General features: G+C 44.2%; 1 protein-coding gene across 2 annotated transcripts in view; it reads left to right on the forward strand.

The window, feature by feature from the left end:
- Positions 1–3042: 3042 nt before the first annotated feature.
- Positions 3043–27558, forward strand: part of LOC126470452 (histone-lysine N-methyltransferase, H3 lysine-79 specific) — a 79738-nt gene continuing 55222 nt past the window's right edge. For both annotated transcript variants that reach the window (XM_050098301.1, XM_050098310.1), the window contains exons 1-2: positions 3043–3402; positions 3502–3715. In XM_050098301.1, coding sequence (XP_049954258.1) covers positions 3151–3402; positions 3502–3715 — 466 coding nt within the window. In that variant the 5' untranslated portion in view covers positions 3043–3150. The remainder of the gene's footprint in view (positions 3403–3501; positions 3716–27558) is intronic.

The following is a 27558-nucleotide window of genomic DNA, read 5'->3' on the forward strand; positions in this document are numbered from 1 at the left end:
GACACTATATTTCTCTGTGAGAGATTCCATGCAAGGACTTGATCAGTTCATTGACATGATATAAACTTCCTAAAATTATTTGATAGAGCGCTATCCAGGATCTGATTATGGAACTTTATTTATTTATTCACCTGTCTATATATTTGTTTCTTTTTCAGTACATACATTGTGCATGAGATATTGGACAGAAAATTTTTTTAGCTGTTGGTTTTACAACCATCAAAAATATGTCACTTAAATTTTTATAGCAAATTGAATCCATATACTGTACAATTACACATTTGACCATTCATGCAGATTTACATCGTTTCTGCAACTAAAAGCATGAATTACATGTTTTCATCCATAATATACTGTGGAACTGAATAAAAGCAGTTTTGGATTGGATCAGATGTCATAGACATTTTAAAGTATTGCAATTCAGAAAGAGATTTTATTGTCTTGGTAATCTATTGCGTAGTTATGTTCCTGCTTTATATACATCTTTTTGGCGTAATGTGGTGTTGCAATGAGTAACATGTATGTCACTGTCTGACAGTGCTGTAATCATGGACAGTTTTCTTTTCTCTGCACACTTTTTTTGGCATGCATAACTACTTCCAATATACAACAACAGAGAAGGTAAGACATTTAGATCTTTAAAGAAAGATTTGCAAGGTTTTCTGCTGCTTGTTTGTGTTATTATTCTTATAAGTGCCTTTTGTATTGTGAAAACTATTTTGGTCTGGTGTACATTCGCCCAGAAAAATGATACAGTACTTCAGTAATGAATGCTCTTCAACAATGTTTGTGGCTCTTGCTGTTTCTGTATTAGTGCTTTTGCAAATAATTATTACTTCATAGCTCATTTTTGGTTGTTTTGAGTTTAGGAGTGTGATATGAGAGCTCCATGTAAGATTTTCTTGTATAAAAACCACAAGAAATTTAGTTTCAGTAACAGTGATTATGCACACATATTTTTGGTTGTACTGCATTTTTATTTTGTTCTCTGTGGAATTGCATGAGTATGTTTTCTGGGGAATTACTATTAACCTATTTCTGCAGAATCATTCAGACAATTCTTTCATAATACCTTTTAAAACTGCAGGAAGCTCTACTTCATTATTTCCTTCAATCAATAGACTGATGTCATCTGCAAACAGTACTGGTTCTGAATCCCTAACATGTAATGGTAAATAATTAGTGTATATTAGAAATAGGAATGGATCTGAATTGAACACTGTGGAACACCACGACTTAGTCCATATGGTTCTGAAAAATTTACCTGGAGTTCATTCTATCCATATACTCTGCTTCAGTTACCGGAGAGCGATTTTACAAATATGATTTAGTCTACTCATTTGGCACACCTCTTACACCATATCGTTCAAGCAATCTCAGGGGCACAGAATGATCAATCACACCAAAAGATTTTGTTCGATCTAAGAATAATGCTGACATTTTCTGCTATCCCCTACTGCATTTAAGACATAGTTTATCATATTGAAAGTGCCCATTTCAGTTCGACACCCAGAAATAATATTATTTTGTTGATCAATGTAATCATTTGTGAAAGGAAGACTTTTTCAATAATTTTAGTGCCCTATCAGTAGTGTCACATGTCTGCAGTTACACATACAATGCTGGTCACTTTCTTATTTAGAGGTGTTACTTCTGATGTTTTTAGTTGCTTCAGTAAGATGCCATTTGATAAAAATGGACTGAAGATGTCAAATAAAGTAGGGGTATGTGCCTTGATATTTTTATGATTGAATCTGGAACATCAGTAATAACAGTTGATTATTTACTCTTCTGTACATTAATGGTATTTAGGAGTTCAGTTTGGCCTACTGGGTCGAGAAACAGGAATAGATTACTTATTTCAGTACATGAAAATTCTTTCAATGTTGTATTAGGTGGATTTCCAAACTTTTTCCTTCTACGATTTATCAGCAACTGCTTTATGATTAGAACTGAAATTGTTTACAACAGTCCTAGGATCAGTAACATTTTTTCCAGCCTGTGATAACCAAATACATTATTTTTGTGAGCCCTGTGTAGATTTCCGCGTAGACTTAATTTCATTTTGATGATTACATAATATTTGTCATTTTCGTTTATTTTTGCCTCTTTTATGATGTGTTTCAAGAGAAACTTTATTTTTTTTTCAAATAACTAAGAAATTCTAGACTGCTGTTAGTTTTTGTGAGCAGAAAAGGTTCCTATTTCATTTTTAAAACATACGAGTACTTTAATACATGATTTAAACCAGTCCTTGAACCTGTCTGTTCTGCAAAACACTTTCTTTTTTAGAAAAACCGAATCAAAGTTATGTTTGCAGATTTGAAGCATGGCTCTTACTATGGATGTACAAATTGTCATTAAGGTTTTTGTGTATATTTTCTTCGATTCTCTTTCGTAGCAAGGGATAAACAAGTTGTATTTCTTCATAATTCTCGGAATGATTGAGGAAAAACAAAACGGGCATTTGCAGTCTTTTATTGCCTCATTTGATATGTATGTATCTCGAATGTAATTCATAATGTGTTTGCAGTTTAATCACATATCTTATGCTTTTGGTAAGATATGAAATCGATGTCCGGAACGCTTCTTAACCAGTCAAAATTTTGTTGAGTATGATACTTCATTCATTGATGTTGGATCAAAAATAAACAAATAAATAATAGTTCGTTGGAACCAATCTGTATACTGGGAACACATCTGCTTCTTATCATTCCCTTGCAGATTATTGTTACCCAATGCATTAAATGCCGTTCGTGATATTCCTTGCTGAAGTGTTCGCTCGCGTTAGTGAAGTATGCCATTGGCATTTTACGGCATTTCAACTATATTTTCTTCTCCGCAAGGCGAAAAGTTGGGAACTCTGATCTGTTTAACTAGCAAAGAACATCTAAGTGTTTTTTTTTCTGGAGCTATGTACAGTACAGTGTAAGAATTTTGTAAATTACTGTAAACATTTTAAGATTTGCGCTATTAGATGTGAATACTGTGTATCGATTTCGTTGCCTTATAATCAGTAGGATCTTTGGACTGATATGTACATCTTAGTTTTGTGTTGCTTGTCGTGTATTTGTTATGATTGAGAGTGTCATGAAACGAGATTAGGTTAAGAGGTTGTTGCTTACGTTTAGTAAATGAGATTCGTTACAAATGTCTTCAGAGAAAGTTGGTGAGGCGAAGGATACGGAGGATTCTAAACCAAATCCATTACCATCTGTGTTGAAAACCAAATCGAAGGATGCAGTTAATGAAGAAACGAATAAGAGTAAACGTGTGGTTTTCCAGGAAAAGCCTGTCATTATCAACAAAACTGTATCAAAGAATGGAGAGAACACAAAGAACGAGTCATCTGATTTTGATAAACAGAAAGAGAAGAAAGATCGTGTTCGTCCGCCGACGAAGGCAAGACTGAGTTACTTAAATTGTAGTAGTTTGTGCTATTTACTGGAACCATCACTGCTGTTAAGTTGAAGAACCCATGTCTATATGACACTCTTACAGGTTGTTGTTCGGAGGCTTCCACCAACGATGACGCTCGACGTGTTTGTTGACCTTGTTTCGCCTCTACCAGAGCATGATTTCATTTACTTTGTTCCTGCAGACATGAGTCTGGGCAGCAATGCATTTTCGAGGGTGTACATAAATTTCGTAAACATGGCAGATCTGCTTACCTTCCATGAGCAGTTCGACAATTATGTGTTTATGGATAACAAAGGTATGTATTACCACTGTTATGTGATACCTTTCGGAACTGTATTTACAAACGCCAACCTTTATACTTTCTGCAATTTTTATCAGCCAGCGAGTTCACATTTATCTCGAGGTTAAACAGGCCTTACATATATTACTGAGTTAAAATGTGATAATGGACGTCGCTGATATCTTGTTTGCGGCGACACTGATCTGCGTCAAAGGAGGATGGTGGCTGAATCTCTTTCTGAAGTTTCACGTTTTAGTAACGAATTTATCGCCTTATCAACGTCTGTTTGGTGATGAGGAAAGTACTTATGGACTCTTTGGGGTGTTAATGGGCTGAATTGAAATAAGTGTCTTTTGCAGCGTGTAAGGTTCGTTTTGGGCACAGTAACACATTATACAAACTTGGCATATTATTACTTGCTTCAGCTTCATTTTATCAGTACTTGAGAATAATTTCCTTCGATGTCCAGAGAGATCATGCTTTGTTTTTACGGCCTCAGGTGTTAAATCTTGCCCAAGACCTTTGAAATGGAATAGTGTGTATTCTGTGAGGTATTTATATCTGACATACAGACTGCGAGAGTAGATCAGACTAAGAAATGCAGTGATGGTGATAAAAGAAACAAACAATTGGTTGAAATGAAGCTACACAAAGCGACTGATATGGAAGGAAGGGTAAATAGGTCAAAGCGTGGCAAAACAAATGTGTAAATGAGAAAAAGATGGGAGATTGAAGAGGACAGAAGAAAAACATGTCAGCTAGTGGATCGTAAAAACTTAGATGAAAACATACTGCGGAATCAGTCACCCATGTGGAGCAGCAATATCAAATGTTGAAATTATTGTATTGCAGAATGTGCTGCACTTGTTTCATGTAATTTTGTATATGAAACATGTCACCTCATTTGTAGCTCTCACTTGTGTGTGGCAGGTTTACCTGTGATGGGGCTGGAAAATGTAGTTCTGTAAAAGGAGTATGAATAAAGTTTTAGAGCAAGTGTAATCACAACACAATTTTTTTAAAGTTTTGTGATAGATTGAAAATGTTTGCCGGACCAAGACTTGAGTCCAGCACCTTTGCTTGTTACAGGGAAGTGCTCTACTGGTTGAGTATTTCTTTGTTAAACGGAAAATTTCCGAGTTTGTGTCTCGTTTCAGCAAAGATTGTCAGCAAGTTTCAAATCAGAACATTTGGTTAATCGGTTCAAAGGCAACTGGAAAGCACTACATTTAAGACCCAGGTGCCTGTAGGTTGGCAAATGGTATTGCTCATCCGACTATGGTCTTTCCCTTTAACAGTTGTCCATGAGTAACAAGGCTGTTTGGGGTCCACACAAAATGTGTGCTGTGGAGCATGTTCTTGCTCAAATATGAGGTATTAACTGTTGCAGGAGCCCAGAATAATTTTAGTTTTAGTGCAGTACTTGGGAGATTATTCTCCTGCTTATGCTTTTAGAATGATAATTTCCTACAGCCGTGTAGCTGTATTCGTGGGTGTGTCCATACACAGAGCACAGGGATTCCACTGGTTGCTCTGTACCATCCCCCCCTCAATCATGCCCTTTGGTTGCCACCAGATTTCACTGCTTCGCTGTCGAATTATCCACGATCTTGAGGATGTTGGAGCAAAATACATGTTGTTTGTGAGTGTGTGTGTGTGTGTCTGTGTGTGTGTGTGTGTGTGTGTGTGCGCGTGTGTGTGCGTGCCAAATTCCTTGTCTGTTCTGACTCCCTGGGTGTCCTTCAGTCTCTGCAATGCTTGCATTCAGCCAATAAAGTAGTCCAGGGTATCCACGGTACCCTTCTCCAGTTAACAAAGGCTAGGAAAGGGGGTGTCTTTCTGCTGGATGCTAGGGCACATGGGTATTGCGGAGAACAAAAGGGCAGATGTAGCAATCAAAGAAGCAAGTTGTGATCCGCACTTAGCTCAGTCTGCATTTCCCCCTACAAGCTGTCATCTCACTGTTGTACAGAGTCATGCATCTGTGGGAAAAAGAGTGCCTGGAACTTGGCTCAAGTGGCTCTGAGCACTATGGGACTTAACTTGTGAGGTCATCAGTCCTCTAGAACTTAGAACTACTTAAACCTAACTAACCTAAGGACATCACACACATCCATGCCTGAAGCAGGATTCGAATGTGCGACCGTAGCGGTCGCGCAGTTCCAGACTGTAGTGCCTAGAACCGCTTGGCCGCTCCGGCCAGCTGCATGGAACTGACAGAAAATAAGCTGCATCTAGTATAGTCCACAATGCAGCTGTGGCGTACCTTCATTGAGTGAAGCAGGTGGGATGATGTCTTCCTTACTTGTTTTTGCATAGGCCACAGCCCGACAATGCATATCTTTTTCCCCAGCCACAGGGCCCTCCAGTGTGTGGTGCTTGTGGCGTACAGATCACAGGACACCAAATATTACTAGACCATTTTATTTTTAGACCAGAAGGTGGTGGCAGATTTACCAACAAATCTGCCATCTGTTTTATGTGACACTCAAACAAATGTGACTAAAGTTTTAAGATTTTGTGATGTGTCACACTTGTTTCCAGAAATTTTAGGAAGATGTTCCACAACGTATTAACACAGGGTGACTGGCTCACCCTTGTTTTTTGTAAGTGGTCAGTGAGTCATATTTCCCTATGGTGGTATTTTATCTCTTTTCTCGCATTTCTTGTTTCACTTTGTTTCAGTGCCTTCAAGGTATTTTACAGACTGGCTCACCCTTGGTTATAGTATATTGTCAGCCAGTCACATTTCCCTATGCTGTTATTTTAGCTTCTTTGGCATTTTATTTGTGTTTTAATCCTAGGTATAACATCTTTAACCATTTCTCCATTGTTTTATGGCATTTTTTTGTTCTGCATTATTTGCTACCTTGAAGAGAGCTGAAAGCAGGAAGCTGTTGTCTGTGTCATGGGGAGAGTAGTAGTCAGGGTGGGTCACATTTCAAGATTCCCAGAAGAAAACACGTCACTCTTGAAATTTGTAAAAGCATTTGGGGGGGGGGGGGGGGGTGAGAGCATGCAGCAAAAGTGGCAGGTGCTTATGCAATTCTGTTGAGTGCAGCAGAATACACCACTGAATACAAAACGAATGTTAAATAGCAACACATCGAGTGCAACTGGGCTGCAACCAGCATCAAGTTGTTTATGGTGACCCATACCAGAATGACACATTGGTGATGGGACAACCGACAATTGATTGGTCAGTTGCTTGTCTTTTCATTCATTTAGTTTAATGAGTCAAATGAAACAACCAAATGAAAATAGTCTATGCGGCCATGTCAGGTATATGAATGTTTTCACTCACTCACCTGGTTTGAGTGGTTTCATTCGGCGCAGGACAACTGATTGATACGAGTCTGTTGGATGTGGCTATATGTTTTCAGTAAGTCTCCTTATTTGAGTGATTTTATTTACACACTTTTTCAGCCTTTTGGGTTATACATGAACCAAGACTAGGATTGACAAATCTTTTTCAAGCAAATAAAGAATCTTATTTCAAGGATATATAAACGAAAAAAATAAAGTATTTCCAAAAGTATGCATTTACTTACTTAAATACGAACTTTCATACTTGTGACATTAAATATCAATTTTGGTTTGTTTTAAAAGTTTAATATCCATTGCTGCACTGTAAATTTATGTATATATAAATGAACAATCACTTTTTAACACGTTGTTATCATCGGCTTCTTGTCTGTTTGTTTGGTACAAATTTTGCAGTTGGTTTTAAACTACTTCCCAATAAGCTAGACACTTGAAATTTTCAACACAACTCAGATCTGGATTACACTGCAATACTGGCTAGCTTTCAAGTGTAGTGTGTGGTGGAAGGTAATTTATATTTTGGTCTGTCTGTCTGTGCAGTACAAATTTTGCAACTGATTATGAATAAACTTCTCGGTAAGCTAAAGAATTGAAACTTTGAAATTTACCTCAGAACTGGAGGACAAAACGATATTAACTCACTCTATTTTCTTATGTGTGGCAGATAGTATTTGGCGTACCACTGCCATTTCCTTGTTTTCCTGTTCCAGTCACAAATGTTTCACTGTTAAGAATGATTGCTGCTAAGCTTCTGTGTGAGCTCAATTCTCTCTAATGAGACATATGTTGCAGGAAGTAATATTTTGGTTTAATCGGTTAAAAAGAAACTGAAATAAATTGAAAATTACCAGATATGTCTGTTCTAACCTCATAAAAATTTTTGAAGTTAGTTGATAAATTTCACCCACACTAGACTAAAGATCGGAATATAACACATTTTTATATTGGACTAAAAAGTATTAAATAATCTCTCCCACCCCAAACAAATTGCTAATGCTGTGAAAATAGTGTTGAAAATTTGTGCTTGTGGGTTTTTAATAGCTATGGCAACAATTGTAAAACTAAAGCAGAAAACGTGAGATGCATGGAGTAGATAATAGTAAGGAGTATGGAGAATAACTGTCATTCAGAAAAATCACTGAACAGTTCATGTCATTTGAACTGCAGTAAAACTGTTAGTGACTTAGATGAACTATTCATGCATTGATTACCTATTGCATGTGTCTTTCATTTTAAATTTTACAAGTATTGTTATACCTATTAAAAATTCAAGAGCACAAATTTTTAGGACTATCTGCATGGCATTAGGAATCTGTATGAGAGCAGGAGAAATTATTTAATATATTTTATCCATTTTAAAAATGTGGTATGTTAAAAGGTTTTTTATGTGATTATTTATTTTTAATTTAAATTTATTGAAGCTCTCTTTCTGTCTTCCCACTCATCGCTCTTTTTCAGTAAATGCTGAGATGACATGGACATAAACCGCATATGGTACATTTTTTTTTTGATCAGTTGCATTTTAATCATATACTGCCACTTGTAAGAAATATTTTTTCGCATAAAGTATTTGCCGTAATTCATTAAAATCCTTTGAATTTCTTTGATTGATATTGTTTCATAGTATGAATTGTCTTTGCAGATATAGTATATTGCATGAATTTATCTTCAGGATCACATCTTACTTATTTGTAAGATTTCTTCCATTTATATACAGGGTTATTACAAATGATTGAAGCGATTTCACAGCTCTACAATAACTTTATTATTTGAGATATTTTCACAATGCTTTGCACACACATACAAAAACTCAAAAAGTTTTTTTAGGCATTCACAAATGTTCGATATGTGCCCCTTTAGTGATTCGGCAGACATCAAGCCGATAATGAAGTTCCTCCCACACTCGGCGCAGCATGTCCCCATCAATGAGTTCGAAAGCATCGTTGATGCGAGCTCGCAGTTCTGGCACGTTTCTTGGTAGAGGAGGTTTAAACACTGAATCTTTCACATAACCCCACAGAAAGAAATTGCATGGGGTTAAGTTGGGAGAGCGTGGAGGCCATGACATGAATTGCTGATCATGATCTCCACCACGACCGATCCATCGGTTTTCCAATCTCCTGTTTAAGAAATGCCGAACATCACGATGGAAGTGCGGTGGAGCACCATCCTGTGGTACGTTTAGCTCCCTGCTTGCTTTATTCACCGACTTCCGTGGGCTACGCGTGAAACTTGCCCGCACGCGTTCAACCGTTTCTTCGCTCACTGCAGGCTGACCCGTTGATTTCCCCTTACAGAGGCATCCAGAAGCTTTAAACTGCGCATACCATCGCCGAATGGAGTTAGCAGTTGGTGGATCTTTTTTGAACTTCATCCTGAAGTGTCGTTGCACTGTTGTGACTGACTGATGTGAGTGCATTTCAAGCACGACATACGCTTTCTCGGCTCCTGTCGCCATTTTGTCTCACTGCGCTCTCGAGCGCTCTGGCGGCAGAAACCTGAAGTGCGGCTTCAGCCGAACAAAACTTTACGAGTTTTTTTACGTATCTGTAGTGTGTTGTGACCATATGTCAGTGAATGGAGCTACAGTGAATTTATGAAATCGCTTCAATCATTTGTAATAGCCCTGTATATGACTGTCATTCGTAAGTACGTATGTTTATGTAATATTTAAGGCTTCTTTATTTTCATCAGGCTTTTGGTACATCAGAATCACATGCAGTATTTTTTGTTCCCATGAAGTGGTACAAATGAATAAAATACATTTATAAATTCCAAACTTTGCAGTTCTAATAACAATCGAAACACAATAATCTTTACGACGCTAGGCAAGGGTACCACTAAAGGTAGTCTTATATGTGTTTAAATGTATCTATGTAATAACGTTCATAAGTAGATAAGTTTTTCATGTTGTAAGTGTTTTTGTGTCATGTAATGAGGCTTAAATGGGTACCTCACTCAGCATTCACCTAGACGAATGTGGAAAAACTGCATAAAAACCATGCTCAGGTTAGCTGGTGAAAGCAATTTGATGTAATGGGGAATCGAACTGAAATGGCTCTTGCCTTCCAACTCTGGCATACAGTGAGCAGTCGCACTTTTAAAATAATGCCGTAAAATTAATAAGTTGAATTACATCTTGTACCCATGTTCTAACAAACTTATTCAATGTTACTTTGAGCACACATATATTTCAGCTAAAGGGAAAAGTTATAATTTTGCAACATTATGAAAAGAATAGTTGCTATTCGTCATATAACGGAGATGCTGAGTCGAAGATAGTCACAACGAAATAACTGTCACACAGTAAGGTTTTGGCCAATAAGGCCTTTGTCAAACCCCCTCCCCCCGACACACACACACACACACACACACACACACACACACACACACACACACACAGACGCAGACGCAATTCACACAAACACGACCACAATCTCTGGCAGCTGAAGCCAGTCTACAAATAGCAGAGCGTGATGGGAGAGGCAACTGGGTGAGGGTAAGGCAGGGGCTGGAGCAGAGAGGGTGAGGGATAGCAGGGAAGTGCGGGAGATGGTAAAGTGCTACTGCAGTAGCACACAGGGCGAGGTGTAGAGAGGATAGGGCAGCTAGGTGCAGTTGGGAGGTTAGACGGAGGGCAGGGAGAGAGGGTCGGGGGGAGTGGAGGGGGGGGGGCAGAAAAGGAGACAATTTAAAAGACTGCATGCGTTGGTGGAATAGAGAGCTGTGTAGCATTGAAACAGGAACAGGGAAGAATCTAGATGGGTAAGGACAATGGCTAACAAAGGTTGAAGCCAAGAGGGTTCCAGGAACATAGGATATACTTCAGGGAGAGTTCCTACATGCGCAGTTCGGAAAAGCTGGCGTTGGTGGGAAGGATCCAGATGGCAAAGACTGTGAATCAGTCATTGAAATCAAGAAAGTCCTGTTGGGCAGCATGCTTAGCAACAGGGTGGCCCAGTTGTTTTTTGACAATAGTTTCTCGGTGGCCACTCATGCAGACAGACAGCTTGTTGGTTGTCATGCCCATGGAGAATGCAGCACATTGATTGCAGCTTAGCTTGTAGATCACATGACTGGTTTTACAGGTAGTGCTGCCTTTGATGGGATAGGTAACGTATGTGACCAGACTGAAGTATATGGCGGTGGGACAATGTATGGGACACATCTTGCATCTAGGTTAATTACAGGGATATGAACCATGAGGCAAGGGATTAGGAGCAGGGGTTTAGTTGGGATGGATGAGGATAATGTATAGATTCAGAGGGTGGTAGGAAGGATAGTGAGTAGGACATTTCTCATTTCAGTGCACAATAGGAGGTAGTTGAAACCCTGGCAGAGAATATATAAGGGGCGTTCAAAAATAAAGAGCCGGAGTCTGGAATGCGCAAACCGGTGACAGGAGGGTAATATCGTGGCATGTGTAATGAGGTGTGGTTCCGACAAGAGTGTGGAAGTTCACAGCCCATTGCTAGACGGCACGCGTGGACACCACGTGACTATACAGAGCTAGCAGCAGCATGCATAAATCATCCAACACTGCCAGTCGCATTGCAGTGACATGGAGACGTCAACAGAAGAGCAAAGAGGTGTTGTTCGTTTCCTGACAGCAAAAGGAATGTCGAATGTCGCAAGTGTACGGTGAACACTGCATGTCCCTTGCAAGGGTCAAGTCATGGCACAAGTGCTTCAGGGAAGGACGGGTGTCGTTAGCTGATGATGCACTGTCTGGAGCACCACACTGCATTACCGATGACATCATCTAGCTGGTGGATGCACTCATTACCTAGGACCACCGAATGACATTGAAAGCCATAACTGCTGTGGTCGGATTGAGCATCGGAGGTGTTCACACCATCATGAAGGAATAACTGTCCATGCGCGAAGTGTGTGCCCAGTGGGTGCCCCACAGTCTTCAACCACACCAGAAAGCATGTTGAATGGCCCACTGTCTTGCTCATCTGCAGCACTATGCTCGGGAAGGGAATGCATTCTTGGCATGAGTGGTGGCTGGAGATGAGTCATAGTGTCATCACTTCCAACTAGAATCAAAACAAAGTCTCCAGTGGAAACATCCAGGGTCAAAACTACCAAAAAAGATCCAAGGCCATCCACACGATTGTAGGAAAGGTTACTCTGATGTTCTTCTTTGACCGAGATGACCCCTTTCTGATTCACTTCCTGCAGCATGGGACCAGTGTTACTTGCAAACCTTGACCACCCTTTGCCAAGCAATCAAATCGAAATGACCAGGCAATCTCACCTGTGGGGCCATTCTGCTCCACGACAATGCAAAGCTTTATACAGCCAACACATGCACAACACTCCTGCAGAAATTTAAATAGGAGGTTCTCAGCCACTCTCCATACAGTCCGTACCTTTCTCTTTGTGATTACGCCGTTTTTGGTCCCATTAAAATGGCTCTGAGGGACAAAAGATTCACCACGGACAATGACGTCCAGCTATACCTGTGGAAATGTTTAACATTGCAGCCCTGGGAATTTTATGAAACAGCCATTCACCGTCTTGTGTCACAGTGGGGCAAGTGTCTCAACAGCTAGGGTCAATACTTGTAACATACAGGTACTGGTTCCTGTTATTACGCCTCTGGCCCATTTCTTTTTGAACGCCACTTATATTTCAGTACATCCAGTCCTGTGTGGTCTGAGTCATGAAGGTAATACTCCTCTGTGACCAGGCTGTGGTACTTTGGGAGGTGGTTGTTACTGGAAAGATAAAGCATGGAAGATCTGTTTTTGTACAAGGTTGTGAGGGGGAGGTAATTACAGTGTTACAGTGAGTTTTGAGAGGGGCCGCTTGTCACTGCAGATGTGACGGCCACAGGTGTCTAGGCTGTATGGCAGGAACTTCTTGTTATGGAATGGGTAGCAGCTGTCAAGGTGGACATATTGTTGGTGGTTGGTAGGTTTGATATGGACAGAGGTACTGATGTAGCCATGTTTGCTGTGGAGGTCAACATTGAGGAAGGTGGCTTGTTGGGTTGTGTGGGACCAGGTGAAGCGAATGGGGGAGAAGGTGTTGAGGTTCTGGAGAAATGTGGATAGGGTGACCTCACCCTCAATCCAGATAACAAAGATGTCACTAGTTAATCTGAACCAGGTGGGTTTAGGATTCTGGGTGTTTAGGAAGGTTTCCTCTAGATGACCCATGAATAAACTGGCATAGGATAGTGACATGCGGGTGCCCATACCTGTACTCCAGAATTGTTTGTAGGTTACACCTTCAAAGGAGAAGTAATTATGGGTGAGGATATAGTTGATAATGGCGACTAGGAAAGAGGTTGTTTGTTTGGAATCTGTTGGGTGTTGGGAAAGGTATTGTTCAATAGCGGTAAGGCCAGGGCATTAGGGACGTTTGTGTAAAGGGAGATGGCATCATTAGTGACGAGCTGGGCACCGTATGACAAAGGAGCAGGTACTGAGGGGAGTCGGTGGAGGATAGGTTGCGGGTAATAGGCTGAAGGTGTTGGTATACAAGAGCAGAGTGTCTCTCAGTGGGGGCACAGTAGCCGGGCACAGTAGGTTGTCCTGGGTGGTTGAGTTTGTGGACTTTAGGAAGCCTGTTGAAGGTAGAAGTGCAGGGTAGTGGTAGGGGTGAGGAGCAAGATGGACTCCTGGAAGAGATTATTGGATGGGCCTAAGGATTTGAGGAGAGACTGCAGATCCTGCTGAATTTCTGGAACAGGATCACTGTGGTGCACTTTTTGGCGAATGAATTTGACAGCTGGTGAAGTCCTTCTGCCAGATAATCCTTGTGGATCAAGACAACAGTGGTGGAGCCTTTGTCAGCATGTAGGATTATGAGGTTGGTATCAGTTTTTAGGTGGTGAATTGCAGTTCTTCCTGCCGATCTAAGGTTAGTTTGCTTGTTGAAGAATTTGGGGAATGATGGTGAAGCTATGTTCAAGGTTAGAAATTCTGGAAATTTAACAGGGGGTGCTTTGGAGGCAGTGGGGATGGGTCATGGTTGAATGGAGGACTGAAATTAGTCAGGCAGGGCTCAGAATTGGTCTTGAATGTGATTGGTAGGGCTGATGGCGAAAAAGTGTTTCCACTGTAGCGACTGTGAGAAGTAGAAAAGGTCTTTAATAAGTCCTGTATGGTTGAATTTGGGAGTGGGGCAAAAGGTGAGGCCTTTGGAAAGGACTGATATTTCTACAGGGATAAGGCTTTTGGAGGAAATGTTGATGACTGTGTTTTTGGTCTGTTTGGGTTCTTGATTCTGATTGGTGGTGGGAGTGTTGGATGGTGGAATAAATGTAGTACGTCTGCGAGACAGTGTTTGTCAGCTATGTGGGGGAGGTTTGGAGGTTATTGTAGAGGCGGTAGACAGTGGTAGTCCAAGGTGGGAGCAGGAAGTGAGCAGGATGGAGAGTTTCTTTGAGGTGATGTTGTGCATGCTGCTCTAGTTCCTGGAGGGCAAGAGTTTCAATGTGTGTAATTAGATCAAAGTCGTTGGGATTTCATAGCACAATAATGTTGCGGGTGGAGAGAAAGTATTGCAAGGAGGTTTGGGCTTGATTGATGTGGTTTTGCAGGACTGTGTTGGTGAGGGCTAAGTTTTTATGGAATCTGAACAGATGGAGGTCATTGTGGAAGGAAGGAGATGGGTAATTTTATGGTAAGGCCATTTTGAGGGGGGGGGGGGGGGGGGAGATTCCATGAACCAAGCAACAACGCAGGAACAATATGTGGGACTGTGTTCTGGCTACGGATAAAGAAATGTTTCTGTATTGATGCAGATAGAAGGAGCAAGGATCCATGGTGATGGAAAAAACGCGAAAAAATATGTAAATAACGGTAAAATTACGTCTGAAAAAATTCTCAAAAAACACCCAAATGTGTGAGAAAAATCACGAAAAGGATGGAAAGAGAGGAAACAAGAACAAATCTGACAGAGTACATCAATAGAAAAAGGTGTGAAGTCACAAAGAGATTAAAGAAAAAATATAATTAAAAAAAGATACTGTGTGTTGCAGGTCTGTGGGTGGATAACTGTGAAGAAGGGGACAGCATATGTGACTGGATTAAAGGTGAAATTAGTAGGTGCAAACTGGAATACAGAGGTGAAGGGGACAGGTTGGGGTGGTGTTGGTAGGATGTGATAGGGCATCGTGTGGCACAGGAAAGGTGTTTGAAAATATGGAAGAGTGACACAGGGAGGGAGATCAATTTCAAGGTAAAGGATTAATGATATCAGCGAAAGTAATGTGGGATATAAGATGCTGCATCATCAATCTGCTTGGTCTTGTAGCCATCTGTTGTCCACGGCTGAGACGGTTGTTACAGTGTGGCTTGTAGGTTGTATGTGCAGACAAGAGAAACACAGGAACGAAGAGAAAGAAGGACAAACATTGGTTATACTAGTTCATTAGAAAATACTAACAGAGGAAAACGGCACTGGTTTAGGATGGAAGAAAAGCTGTCAGGCAAAATCAGGCAGTGGAAAATCCAGGATGGAATTTTACAATATTGTGAAAATGATAGTTGCTACTCACCATACAGCTAAGATGCTGAGTCGCAGGTTGCACAACAAAAAGACTGTCACACAACAGAATAAGCTTTCAGCCAACAATGCCTTTTTCAAAGCAGACGAAACACACACTCATGCAAATGAACACACATGCACACGACCACGGTCTCTGGCAACTGAAGCCACCTTACAAAACTCTCCACTCTGCTCACTTCCTACTCCCGCCTTGGACTGCCACATTCCACTGTTTCTACAACCACCTCCAAACCTCCCCCACATCCCCTCACAACTGACAAACACTGTCTGGCAGACCTATTACCTTTAACACACCCTCCAATTCTCCCACCCAACACCACTAAGAATCCAGAACCTAAGCAGACCTGGAACACAGTCACAAACATTTCCTCCAAACGCCTCATCCCTGTAGAAATATCAGTCCTTTCCAAGGGCCTCACCTTTTGTCCCATTACCAAATTCAACATGCAGGACTTCTTAAAGATTTTCTCTCCTTCCCCAGGTCCATACAGTGGAAACACTTTTTCGCCACCAACCCTACCAGTCAGATTCAACCAAAGATCAATATTGAAGCCTGCCTGTCTCAGTTCAGTTCTCTATCCAGCCGTGACCTACCCCCACTGCCCCCAAATCACACCCCTGTCAACTTTCCAGAATTTCTTAACCTAGAACCTTGCATCACCGTCATTCCCCAAATCCCTCAACATGCAAACTAACATTAGATCCACAGAAAAAAAAACTGCAATCCTTCATCTAAAAACTGATCCCAAACTTACTATCCTACCTGCTGACAGAGGCTCCACCACTGTTGTCTTGAACCACAAAAAGATTATGTGGCAGGAGGACTGCAGCCCCACCCCCTTTGCCAGGGGGCTCACGGTTCTTTTGTGAATTGAATGCGGTGCACATGGGTCCCCGAGCTATTGGAGACAATTTTTCCTTCCCTGGCTGCATTTCCTTCACCCTGCCCTCCCTCCTTCCCTGTTGCTTCCTCCTTCCCCTCTCTCGGTGTTCTGATTTATATCAACCTGGCTATCCACCTGGTTCCCTGTATTGCTTGCAGTTATGTTCCTTCTGTCTGTTCTTTCATCCTTTTTGGTGTTTAGGTCTCTGCTTGAGGTTTGATCTCCACTTCTAAACTTTCTGTTTTTAGTTTGAGCCATTTGGGGAAGCACTCCCTCCCTAGCATCTACGGTGTGGATTCCTCTCCCCCCTTCCTTTTCCTCTCCATTCCCCACTGTAACCCCCTTCCACGCTGCCGGATCACCAGCATGAGGAGCCAGTCCAAGTGGTGGGGCTGTTATGTACCCATCTGGCTGAGTCCCCTGGCAACACAGGGATCACACTACTGATATCTGAACTGTTCCCTCCCATGTATGCTAAGGAGTGGTTGCTTGTCTTCTTGGAGCATTGGAACTCCCGGAAACAGCTGCCGTGCCAGACGTCCCTTGCTGTGGCTGGATGGCACCCATGGGGAGAGCCCCAGATCAGATTGGGTGGTATCTGGGAAGATGCTTGGCACATGAAGCATATCAAGCTACAATGATCTGGCCGTTCTCAAATGGCCGTCTCTTCAAATGGTGTAGGATCCTTGAATGCTGTTTCGTATGACCCAGCAGCCTTCCCTTCCCTGGCTACACCTTGGAAGGAGGACCAGGCTGACCATCTTGGGATGAAACACTTTCCCTGCTACCTTGTCTGTACTACGACTGATAGGGACAAAGCCACTGCCAAAAAGCCATTGTTTTTTGTGGAGAATATCAAGGAAAAGTTTGGTGAAGTGGAGTCTCTGAGTAAGATGCGGTAGGACCCCCCTGTTGATCAAAGTTGCTTCTGCCACCCAGTCTGCAGTTCTTCATGCCTGTGATAATCTTAGCAATTTCCTGGTGTCTGTTTCCTCACCAGTCTCTGAATATCATTCAGGGAGCGATTTTTCATAGGGGCCTCATCCTGCAAACGTGCCACCCCCCCCCTCCCCCCCCCCCCCGAACCCCCGAATACCGGCACCTTCGCTCTAGCTTTCGAGGGGGATACCCTCCCAGAGGAAATCAAGGTTATGTGCTACATATGTGACGTAAGCCGCATGTCCCACCACCCATGTGGTGTTTTCGGTGTTTGCATTTTGGGCATATGTCTTCCTGCTGTATGGTGGGCCCTCTGTGTTGTGACTGTGGACACCCACTCCATGAGGGAAGCCCTTGTGTTCTGCCGCCTGTGTGTGTCAGTTGTCAGGACGGACACTCCCCTCGCTCGCCGGATTGTCCGGCTTACAAGAGAAAAAAGAAGATCCAAGAATACAAGTTCCTGGCTCGCCTGTCTTATGCTGAGGCTCGCCAAAAATATGAGAGACTCCATCCAGAGTCACTATTGTCAACTTTTGCCCCCTTGTACCTCTTCCTTACCCTAGCCCTTTACCCCTCTGCCCATCCCCTCCCCTGCAGTTTCCACAACCTCTCATCTGGGAGCCACTCCCCCTCCCCAGCCGAAGAAGTGCCCCCCTTCTTCGTCACGGGCTGGCATTCGGGCTCCTCTCTCAAGCAAGCAGCCTCCTACCACCTCTCGGCCACGAGAGACCCAATCTGTGCGTCCCAAGATTGTCTGTTCTCTTTCGGTTCTGGATCTTGCAGATGCCTGTACTCCCTCCATGCTCTGTCCCCTTCTACCTCTGAAAGATAAGAAGAAGAAACATAAGTTCTAAGGCAATGCCTGCCCCTCCCCGGTGTCCCTGGAGGTGCCATCTTCCCCATCGCAACCTGAGTCTGACATCTTATTTGTGGATGTCACCCCATCCTTGTTGATGACTACTACTGACTGAGTGACATGACTTTTTCTCTGCTTCTTTATGTCTAATTTGGACTCTTGCCATACGATCATCCTGTGGAATTGCGACGGATACTATCACCAACTACCAGAAATACAACATCTTGTCTCCTCCTATTCTGTGTTCTGTCTTGCTCTTCAAGAAATGCTCTTCTGTGATGACCACTCTCCAGCATTTGTGGTTATTGGGCATTCCGTCAGAACCATGCTGGCCCCGAGGTAGCAACTGGCGGGGTGTGCACTTTGGTTCGCTCTGATGTCATTAGGGACTGGATCCAACTATGTACCATCTTGGAAGCAATAGCAGTTAGAGTGCAAACAACTCTGGCAATCACCATTTGCAATGTCTACCTCCCTCCAGGTAGGCAGGTTCCTCACGTTAAACTATTTACCTTAATTCAGCGACTCCCACTCCCATTTCTCCTCCTTTTGGACTTCACTGCCCTTCTCCCACTGTGCAGGAGTGCCACTTCAATGGGTAGGGGTCTCCTGATTGACCAACTTATTTCAGACCTCGATTTGTCTCTCCTCAATGATGTTTCCCTTACTCATTTCAGTGCTGCTCATGGCACCTTTACTGCTATTGATCTCACGATCTCCTCCCCTGCTCTTGTTGCTTCCTTACCTTGGTCATCCCATGATGACTTTTGTGACAGTGACCACTTTCTGGTGATTCTATCATTCCCCTGCTGCCATCAGGCAGACAGGCCCCCACATTGTGCATTCTGCAGGCCAGTTGGCCTTTATATACATCTGCTGTGCACTTCGACACCTCCCTCTCGAATTTCATTGATGTCATCGTGCAAGGCATCTCTGCCACTTTCTTCATCCCGTTGGCACTGCTGTCCCCCTATCCACAGGTGTCTCTCGTCATCGACCAGTACCGTAGTGGACCAAGTATGTAGCAGTTGCTGTCCAAGCCCAGTGACGGGCACTGTAACGATTTAAGAGATGCCCTTAACAGACCAGCCTCCTTGCCTTTAAGCGTCTCCATGCTAAGGCTCGTTACCTTATTATGCAGAGTAAAAAGGAATGCTGGGAGCACTATGTTTTTTTTTCCGTGGGAACATTTGCCTTTTAATCACAGGTTTGGTCAAAGCTCTGTAGCCTTCTGGGCCACCTGTGAAAGTCAACTGTCCAGGATCTTAACCTCCAAGGCTCTCTGTCCACTGATCCATTGGTCCTTGCAGAACACCTAGCAACACACTATGCAGTAGTATCAGCGTCCTCTTCCTACCTTTCTCTGGCAGAAATGCCAAATTGGACAGACACTCCTCTGTTTCCAGCCGCACCCCACTGAGCCCTATAATGAACCCTTCGTTGAATGGGAATTCTTGCAGGCTCTTACAAGACATGGCCCCACACCCAGATTCCATTAACAACCAGATGATCCAACACTTAGACATTCCCCAGAGGCAACATCTCCTCAAGGTCTTGAACCGCATTTGGTTCACAGTTGGTTTCCTGTCACAATGGCAAGACAGTGTAGTTACTCCCATCTTTAAGCCTTGGAAGAACCCAACATCTCTCGACAGCCACCACCTGATTAGCCTGACGAATGTACTTCGTAAACTGCTCAAGAGAATGGTTAGCTTCAGTTTATGTTGGGTACTCCAATCTTGGGGCCTTTTGTCCCCATATCATTGTGACTTCGGGCAGGATGACCTCCAACTGACCATTTACTCAGATTGGAAATAACCATCCAACAGGCTTTTACTCACCGCCGGCACCTTTTCATGGTCTTCTTTGACCTGCATTCGGCATTTAACATGGCTTGGTGTTATCAAATTTTAGTTACCCACCATGACTGGGTCGTCTGTGCCCCCCTTCCAATTTTTATCCAAGGGTTTTTATCGCACCGGCTCTTCCGGGTTCAATTTGGCACTTCACTCACTGCACCTCGGATTCAGGAGAACAGTATCCCACAGGGTCCTGTGCTAAGTGTCACACTCTTCCTCATAGCCATCAGCGGGCTTGTCACCTCTGTTGGGCCTGTGGTTAGCCCGGAAGATTTTGCATCTGGTGCAGCTCCCACTCAGTAGCATCTGTTGAGTGCCGGCTCCAAGGTGCCATCCGATGGGCCTCTGCATGGGCCATCTCCCATGGCTTCCAGTTTTCTCCCTCTAAAATGCAGTTTATACATTTTTGTCGTCGGCTCACAGTACACCCCGATCTAGAACTTTATTTAGGTGACCTGCTCCTCGATTTTGTAGCACAGTCCCATTTCTTGGGCCTTATTCTTGATAAAAAGTTAACAGGGCTGCCCATATTTGCCACTTGAAGACTACATGCACAGCGGAAGCTTAATGCTCTCCCCTTCCGGGCCCACACATCTTCGGATGCAGACCGTACCACTCTTCTCCATCTTTACCATACTCTGGTCTTGTTCAGACTAGAGTATGGTAGTCAGGTTTATGGCTCAGCAGCTCGTTCCACTTTGCAACTACTTGACCCTGTTCACTGTTGTGGGGTGCATCTGGCTATTGGTGCCTCTCCCACTAGTCCCATTGACAGTCTCCTCACAGAAGTGGAGATTCCCCCTCTACAAATATGACGGAGCCAACTCCTGGGTTATCTTATGCAGTCGCCATTTGCCAATTCCCTGGCCATTCCATGTACCCTGTCCTCTTCACAAACGAGGGATGTCTCCCTCTCTCAACCGCCCATTGGTGGGCATGCGTCTCACATCCTCTCATTGGGATATCCATCTCCACTCACAGGAATGCATCCCGTGTATTTCCTTGCATACACCACCTTGGATGGTGTCTACATCATGGATTAGGACCGACCTTTTCCAGGTCCTAAAGTCTCCATCGTCCCTATGATTTGTAGCGTTTTCTATGTGCCATCCTTGCTGAGTTCCAGGGTGCTACCATCTTCTACCCTGCTGGTTCCTGGACAATTGATAATGTGGGATATGCTTTCATGTCTCCTACTGGCTTAGAACACCATTTATTGCTGGAATCATGTAGTGTGTTCACAGCAGAGCTTCTAGCCATTCATAGAGCCCTCCATTTTGTTTTTCAGGCCTCCCTCCACACTGTTTTAATTTTTCACACTCAGTGAGCAGCCTCCAGGCTATCAATCAATGGTCTCTGCTATCTGTGACCTTCTCTCTGCCCTTGGCCTTGCTGGCTGCTCATTTGTCTTTCTCTGGGTCCCAGTCATGTGGGCATCCCAGGGAATGAACAGGCTGACCACCTGGCTACAGCAACAGATACTTAATCCCTATTCCCTTTCATGATTCTGGCTGTGGATATACAGATCTATGTCAAATCTCTCTTTGTCCAAGGGAGTGGAATGACATCTGGTGCACTACGGCTCATAGTAATAAACTCTGCACAATCAAGGAGTTTACTGCAGTTAGGTGTTCTTCCTTCTGCTCCTCTCACAAGGAGTCCACTGTTTTATGCCGTCTACGCATTGGTCATACCAGACTTTCCCATTGTTTCCTCCTGTGTAACAAATCAACCCCATAGTGTGTTTGTGGAGCCAGACTGGCAGTATCCCTCGTATTGGTGGAATGTCCCCTGCTTTTAGCCTTTAGTGCTAAGTATAGTCTTCCCAATTCCTTAATTTTAATATGAGCAGACAATTGATGGATGGTTGAACTTATCTTCGATTTCCTCTGTGGAAGTGGTTTTTATTCTGAGATATAAGATTTTGTTTTACTCCTGGAGCAGAGGAAGGGTGATTTTGGTTACAATCTCTCTTCATGTCTTCTCGGTCTGGGATCCCACAACTACTCCTCCATGGAAGGACAGCCCCTTTTTTCAAGTTTTTAGGTTCAGTCTCAGCTTTTATGCCTTTTATTGTGTGTGTTTTAACTTAATTATTTTATAATTTGACTACCTGATTGGATCCGTCCACTTTTAGCGGACTCTCTTTCTTCTGTGAGTAAATTCAGAATTGTGGGACTGTGCCCTCACCATTTGGTCTCATAAACCCTCTCAATTAATCAATCAGTCATCAGTCAATCAATCAATGTATCAATCAAGGACTCCACCAACTTCAGATTCATCCACCTACAAACTGTGCCACAGTGACCCCATTCCAGAAATCCAGCAGGACCTCCAGTCTCTCCTCAAATCCCCCCCCCCCCCCTCCTCCCTGCAGGTCCAGGGGTAAGAATAGGCTTGAGGTATTCCTGCCTGTCGTAAGAGGCAACTAAAAGGAGTCTCACACATTTCGGCATTTATGTGATAGTCCCTTGTAGGGTTTGACCTCCATTCTTCAAAATTTTTCCCACAAGCGCGCCAATTGGGGAAGGACCCCTTACATGGTGCATCATGTCCATTGTGCCGTGAGATCTGTAGCCCACTTTCTCATCTTTGCATTGCAGTCCCGCTCATTCTCCATCTCTTGGGCGAGGACACCTTCCTGGGTGCGTTTTCCACCTTGCACTATGCAGTGTCGCTTTCTGCGCCGATGATGACCAAGGACTAGTTTGCACCTGATATCCAGCACAGTAGCCAGTCCATTGTGGTGGGGCCGCCATGTACCCTGTTGGTTATAGCCCCCTGACAACACAGGGATCGCTCTGCTGATGCCTGTACCGTTAACTCCCCACGTATGCCAAAGAGTAGATGCCTGTCACCCTGGGGCATTCCCTTCTCAGGTTTCTGCTAGTGGGAAAGAAGACACCTGCCAGTGGCTGAAGAGCCCAAAAGCAGCTGGTTGTAGGACTTCACACTCACCCTCAGTCCCGGAGACTGAATCAGTGAAATCCTCCCAGCCCGGGAAACCCAAGGAGCAGCGAGAAAAATCCAAAAAAAGGTTCCCAAGACCAAGAGAGTTGCAGTGGCACCCACACCAACACTACCTACAAGCTCTGCGTCTGTGAACGAGGTAGAGCTTCTGGCATCCGCTGAGGACCTAGATCTTGCTGGACCCTTAGACACAATGGATATAGACTGCTCAGGCGACTGGCGTAAACTGCCCCACTGAATGTTCCATGCCTTCCCATTCTCACGATGATGTCATCCTTCAGTGGAATTGTGGCGCTTTTTTTCACCGCCTGTCTGAGCTACGGCAGCTGTTAAGATTTACACCTACTTTCTGCATTGCCCTCTGGGAAACCTGGTTCCCGACAATGCGTACCCCTGCCCTCCGTGGCTATAAGGCATACTACAGGAACCGTAGTGACTATAATCGAGTGTCAGGTGGAGTTTGCGTTTATGTCTTAAATTCAGTCTGTAGTGAAACTGTGCCCCTTCAAACCCCTCTTGAAGCTGTGGCTGTCGGAATAAGGATGACCCAGGAAATAACTGTCTGCAATGTATATCTTCCTCCAGATGGTGCAGTATTCCTGAATGTATTAACTGCACTGATTGACCAACTCCCTAAACCTTTCCTACTTTTGGGAGACTTTAACGCCCATAACCCCTTGTGGGGTGGCACCGTGCTTACTGGCCAAGGCAGAAATGTCGAAAATTTACTGTCACAATTCAACTTCTGCCTCTTAAATACTGGGGCTACCACACATTTCAGTGTGGCTCATGGTAGTTACTCAGCCATTGATTTATCAGTTTGCAGCCCAGGACTTCTCCCATATATCCATTGGAGAGCCCATGATGACCTGTGTGGTAGTGACCACTTCCCCACCTTCCTGTCACAGCCCTGGCATCAGGCTGACAGCCGCATGCCCAGATGGGCTTTAAACAAGGCGGACTGGGAAACTTCCACCTCTGCTGTCACCATTGAATCTCTCCCACACGGTAACATCGATGTAATGGTTGAGCAGGTGGCTACAACTATCGTTTCTGTGGCAGAAATCACAATCCCTTGCTCTTAAGGGTGGCCCCAGCGAAAGGCAGTACCTTGGTGGTTGTCGTAAGTCACTGTAGCATTCAAGGGGGTGTCAGCGAGCTCTACAGTGGCATAAGTGGCACCCTTCCCTGGAGCACCTCATAGCCTTTAAACGGCTCCGTGCGTGTGTTCGCCAACTTATCATACAACAGAAGCAGGAGTGTTGGAGAAGATATGTCTCAACCATTGGGTGCCATATGTCACCTTCCCAAGTCTGCACAAAGATCAAACGTGTTTTCGGGTACCAGAACCCAACAAGTGTTCCTGGTGTTAACATAAATGGTGTATTATCAACTGACGCAAACGCTATTGCCGAGCACTTTGCTCTAGCCCCTGCGTCGGAGAATTACCCACCCAGCCTTTCGCACTCTCAAACAGCGTCTGGAAGGGAAAGTCCTCTCGTTCACTACATGCCACAGTGAATCCTATAGTACTTCATTTACAGAGTGGGAGCTCCTCAGTGCCCTTGGACATTGCCCCAACACAGCTCCTAGGCCATATCGGATCCACAGTCAGATGATCAAACATCTCTCATCTGATTACAAGCGACATCTCGTCATCTTCAACCGCATCTGGTGCGATGGCATCTTTCCATTTTAAAGGCAGGAGAGCACCATCATTCTGGTGTTCAAACTTGGTAAAAACCCGCTTGATGTGGATAGCTATCGGCCCATCAGCCTCACCAACATTCCTTATAAGTTGCTGGAACATATGGTGTATCGACGCTTGGGTTGGGTGCTTGAGTCACGTGGCCTACTGGCTCAATGTCAGGGTGGCTTCCGCCAGGGCCACTCTACCACTGATAATCTTCTGTCCCTTGAGTCTGCCATCCAAACAGCCTTTTCCAGATGTCAACACCTGGTTGCCGTCTCTTTTGATTTACGAGAAGCATATGACACCACCTGGCAACATCATATCCTTGCCACATTATACAAGTGGGGTCTCCGAGGCCAACTCCCGATTTTTATCCAAAATTTCCTGTCGCTTCATACTTTCCGTGTCCAAGATGGTGCCTCCCATAGGTACCCCCATATCCAGGAGAATGGGGTCCTACAGGGCTCTGTATTGAGTATCTCTATTTTTAGTAGCCATTAGTGGTCTAGCAGCAGCTGCAGGGCCGTCCGTCTCACCTTCTCTGTATGCAGACAACTTCTGCATTTCATACTGCTCCACCAGTACTGGTGTTGCAGAGCAGCACCTACAGGGAGCCATCCACAAGGCGCAGTCATGGGCTCTAGCCCATGGTTTCCAGTTTTCGGCCACAAAGTCATGTGTTATGCACCTCTGTCGGCATCGTACTGTTCATCCAGATCCAGACCTTTACCTTAATGACAATCCACTCACTGTAGTGGAGACATATCGATTCTTAGGACTGGTTTTCGATTCCCGATTGACTTGGCTTCCTCACCTTCGTCAGCTTAAGAGGAAGTGCTGGCAGCACCCCAATGCCCTCCGATGCCTGAGCAACACCAACTGGGGTGCAGATTGCTCTACGCTGCTGCAGCTTTACAGAGCCCTTGTTCAATGCCACCTTGACTATGGGAGTCTGGTTTATGGTTCGGCGGCTCCCTCACCGTTGCGTTTACTCGACTTAGTGCACCACTGTGGCATTCGCATAGCGACAGTAGCTTTTAGAATGAGTCCGGTTACGAGCGTCCTCGTGGAGGCCAGAGTCACTCCATTGCAGGTTAGGCGTGTACAACTGCTGGCCCGTTACATTGCACACATTTGTAGTTCTCCTGCGCGTGTGAATAACCGTCTCCTTTTCCCACCCACAACGGTTCATCTCCCACATCAGTGGCCCAGGACAGGGCTTCTAATTGCAGTTTGTGTCCGATCCCTCCTTTCCGAACTGGAGTAATTGCCATTATCACCTATACTTGAGGTCCATTCATGTACGCCTCCATGGTGCACACCTACGCTGCAGCTTCGTCTGGACCTTTCACATGGCCCTAAGGACTCAATTAACCCCGCGGCTCCCCACTACCACTTACTCTTGATTCTTGACACGTACCGAGGCCACAAAGTGGCTTACACCGATGGCTCGATGGCTGAAGGTCACATTGGCTTTGTTTATATCCATGGAGGACATATTGAACAGCATTCATTGCCCGATGGCTGCAGTGTTTTCACTGCAGAGCTGGTGGCTATATCTCGTGCTCTTGAGCACACCTGTTCATGCACTGGGGAGTCATTTCTTCTGTGCACTGGCTGCTTGAGCACCTACAAGCTATCGACCAGTGCTGCCCTCGTCATCCTTTGGTAGCGACCATCCAGGAATCCATCTATGCCCTGGAAAGGTCCGGTCGTTCAGTGTTGTTTGTCTGGACCCCAGGTCACGTCAAAATCCCAGGCAATGAACTTGCCGACAGGCTACACGGAAACCACTTCTGGAGATGGGCATCTCTGAACCTGACCTACGTTCTGACTTAAGCTGCAGGGTTTTTCTACTTTGGGAGATGAAATGGCATAACAGTACGCACAACAAACTGCGTGTCATTAAGGAGGCTAGGAATGTGTGGAAGTCTTCCATGCAGGCCTCTCGCAGGGGATCAGTTGTCATATGCCAGCTCTGCATTGGCCATGCTTGGGTGAGCCACGGTTACCTCCTGCATCGTGAGACCCACCTCAGTGTCGGTGCGGTGCCCGATTGACAGTGGCCCATCTTCTAGTGCACTGTCCCACATTGACTGCCCAGCGATGGAATCTTGGTTTACCGGACTCTTTGCCGCTAATTTTATCTGACAATGCCTCATTGGCTGATTTCGTTGTACGTTTTATTCATGAGAGCGGGTTTTATAATTTGATCTTAGTTTTAGTGCATGTCCTTTGTGCCTCTGTGTTCTCCACCCTAGTGCTTTTAGGGTGGAAGTTTTAATATGTTGCAGGGTGGCTGGCTTCTCCTTTTTATTCTCATGGTCAGCCAGCCATGGTCATCTGCTTTGTTGTTTTACTCTCTTCATCCCGTTTCTTGCATTTCTGTGGTTTTGTCCCCCTTTTGTCCATTTACATGTTTGTCGCCCTTCCTCGTTCTTGTGCTTTTTCCTGTCATTCTGTTTTGTGTTGTCAGTCTCGTTTGCTTTATTCTCACACTTGTGTCATTGTTTTATTTGGAACAAGGGACTGATGACCTCGTAGTTTGGTCCCTTCCCCTTCTTTTAATCCAACCAACCAATCTCTCCTCAAATCCTTAGGCCCATGCCAGAACCTCTCCCTGGAGTCCATCTTTCTCCTCACCTCTATGACTCCCTGCACTCCTACCTTCAACATGCTTCCTAAAGCCCATAAACCTAACTGCCCAAGATGCCCCATTGTGGCTGGTTACTGTGTCCCCACTGTGTCTCTTCTCTGATAGAACATCATCCTCAGCCTATTACCTGCAACCTACCCTCCTGTAT

The sequence above is a fragment of the Schistocerca serialis genome, chromosome 1 (genome assembly GCF_023864345.2).
Source record: "Schistocerca serialis cubense isolate TAMUIC-IGC-003099 chromosome 1, iqSchSeri2.2, whole genome shotgun sequence".
Lineage (NCBI taxonomy): Eukaryota > Metazoa > Arthropoda > Insecta > Orthoptera > Acrididae > Schistocerca > Schistocerca serialis.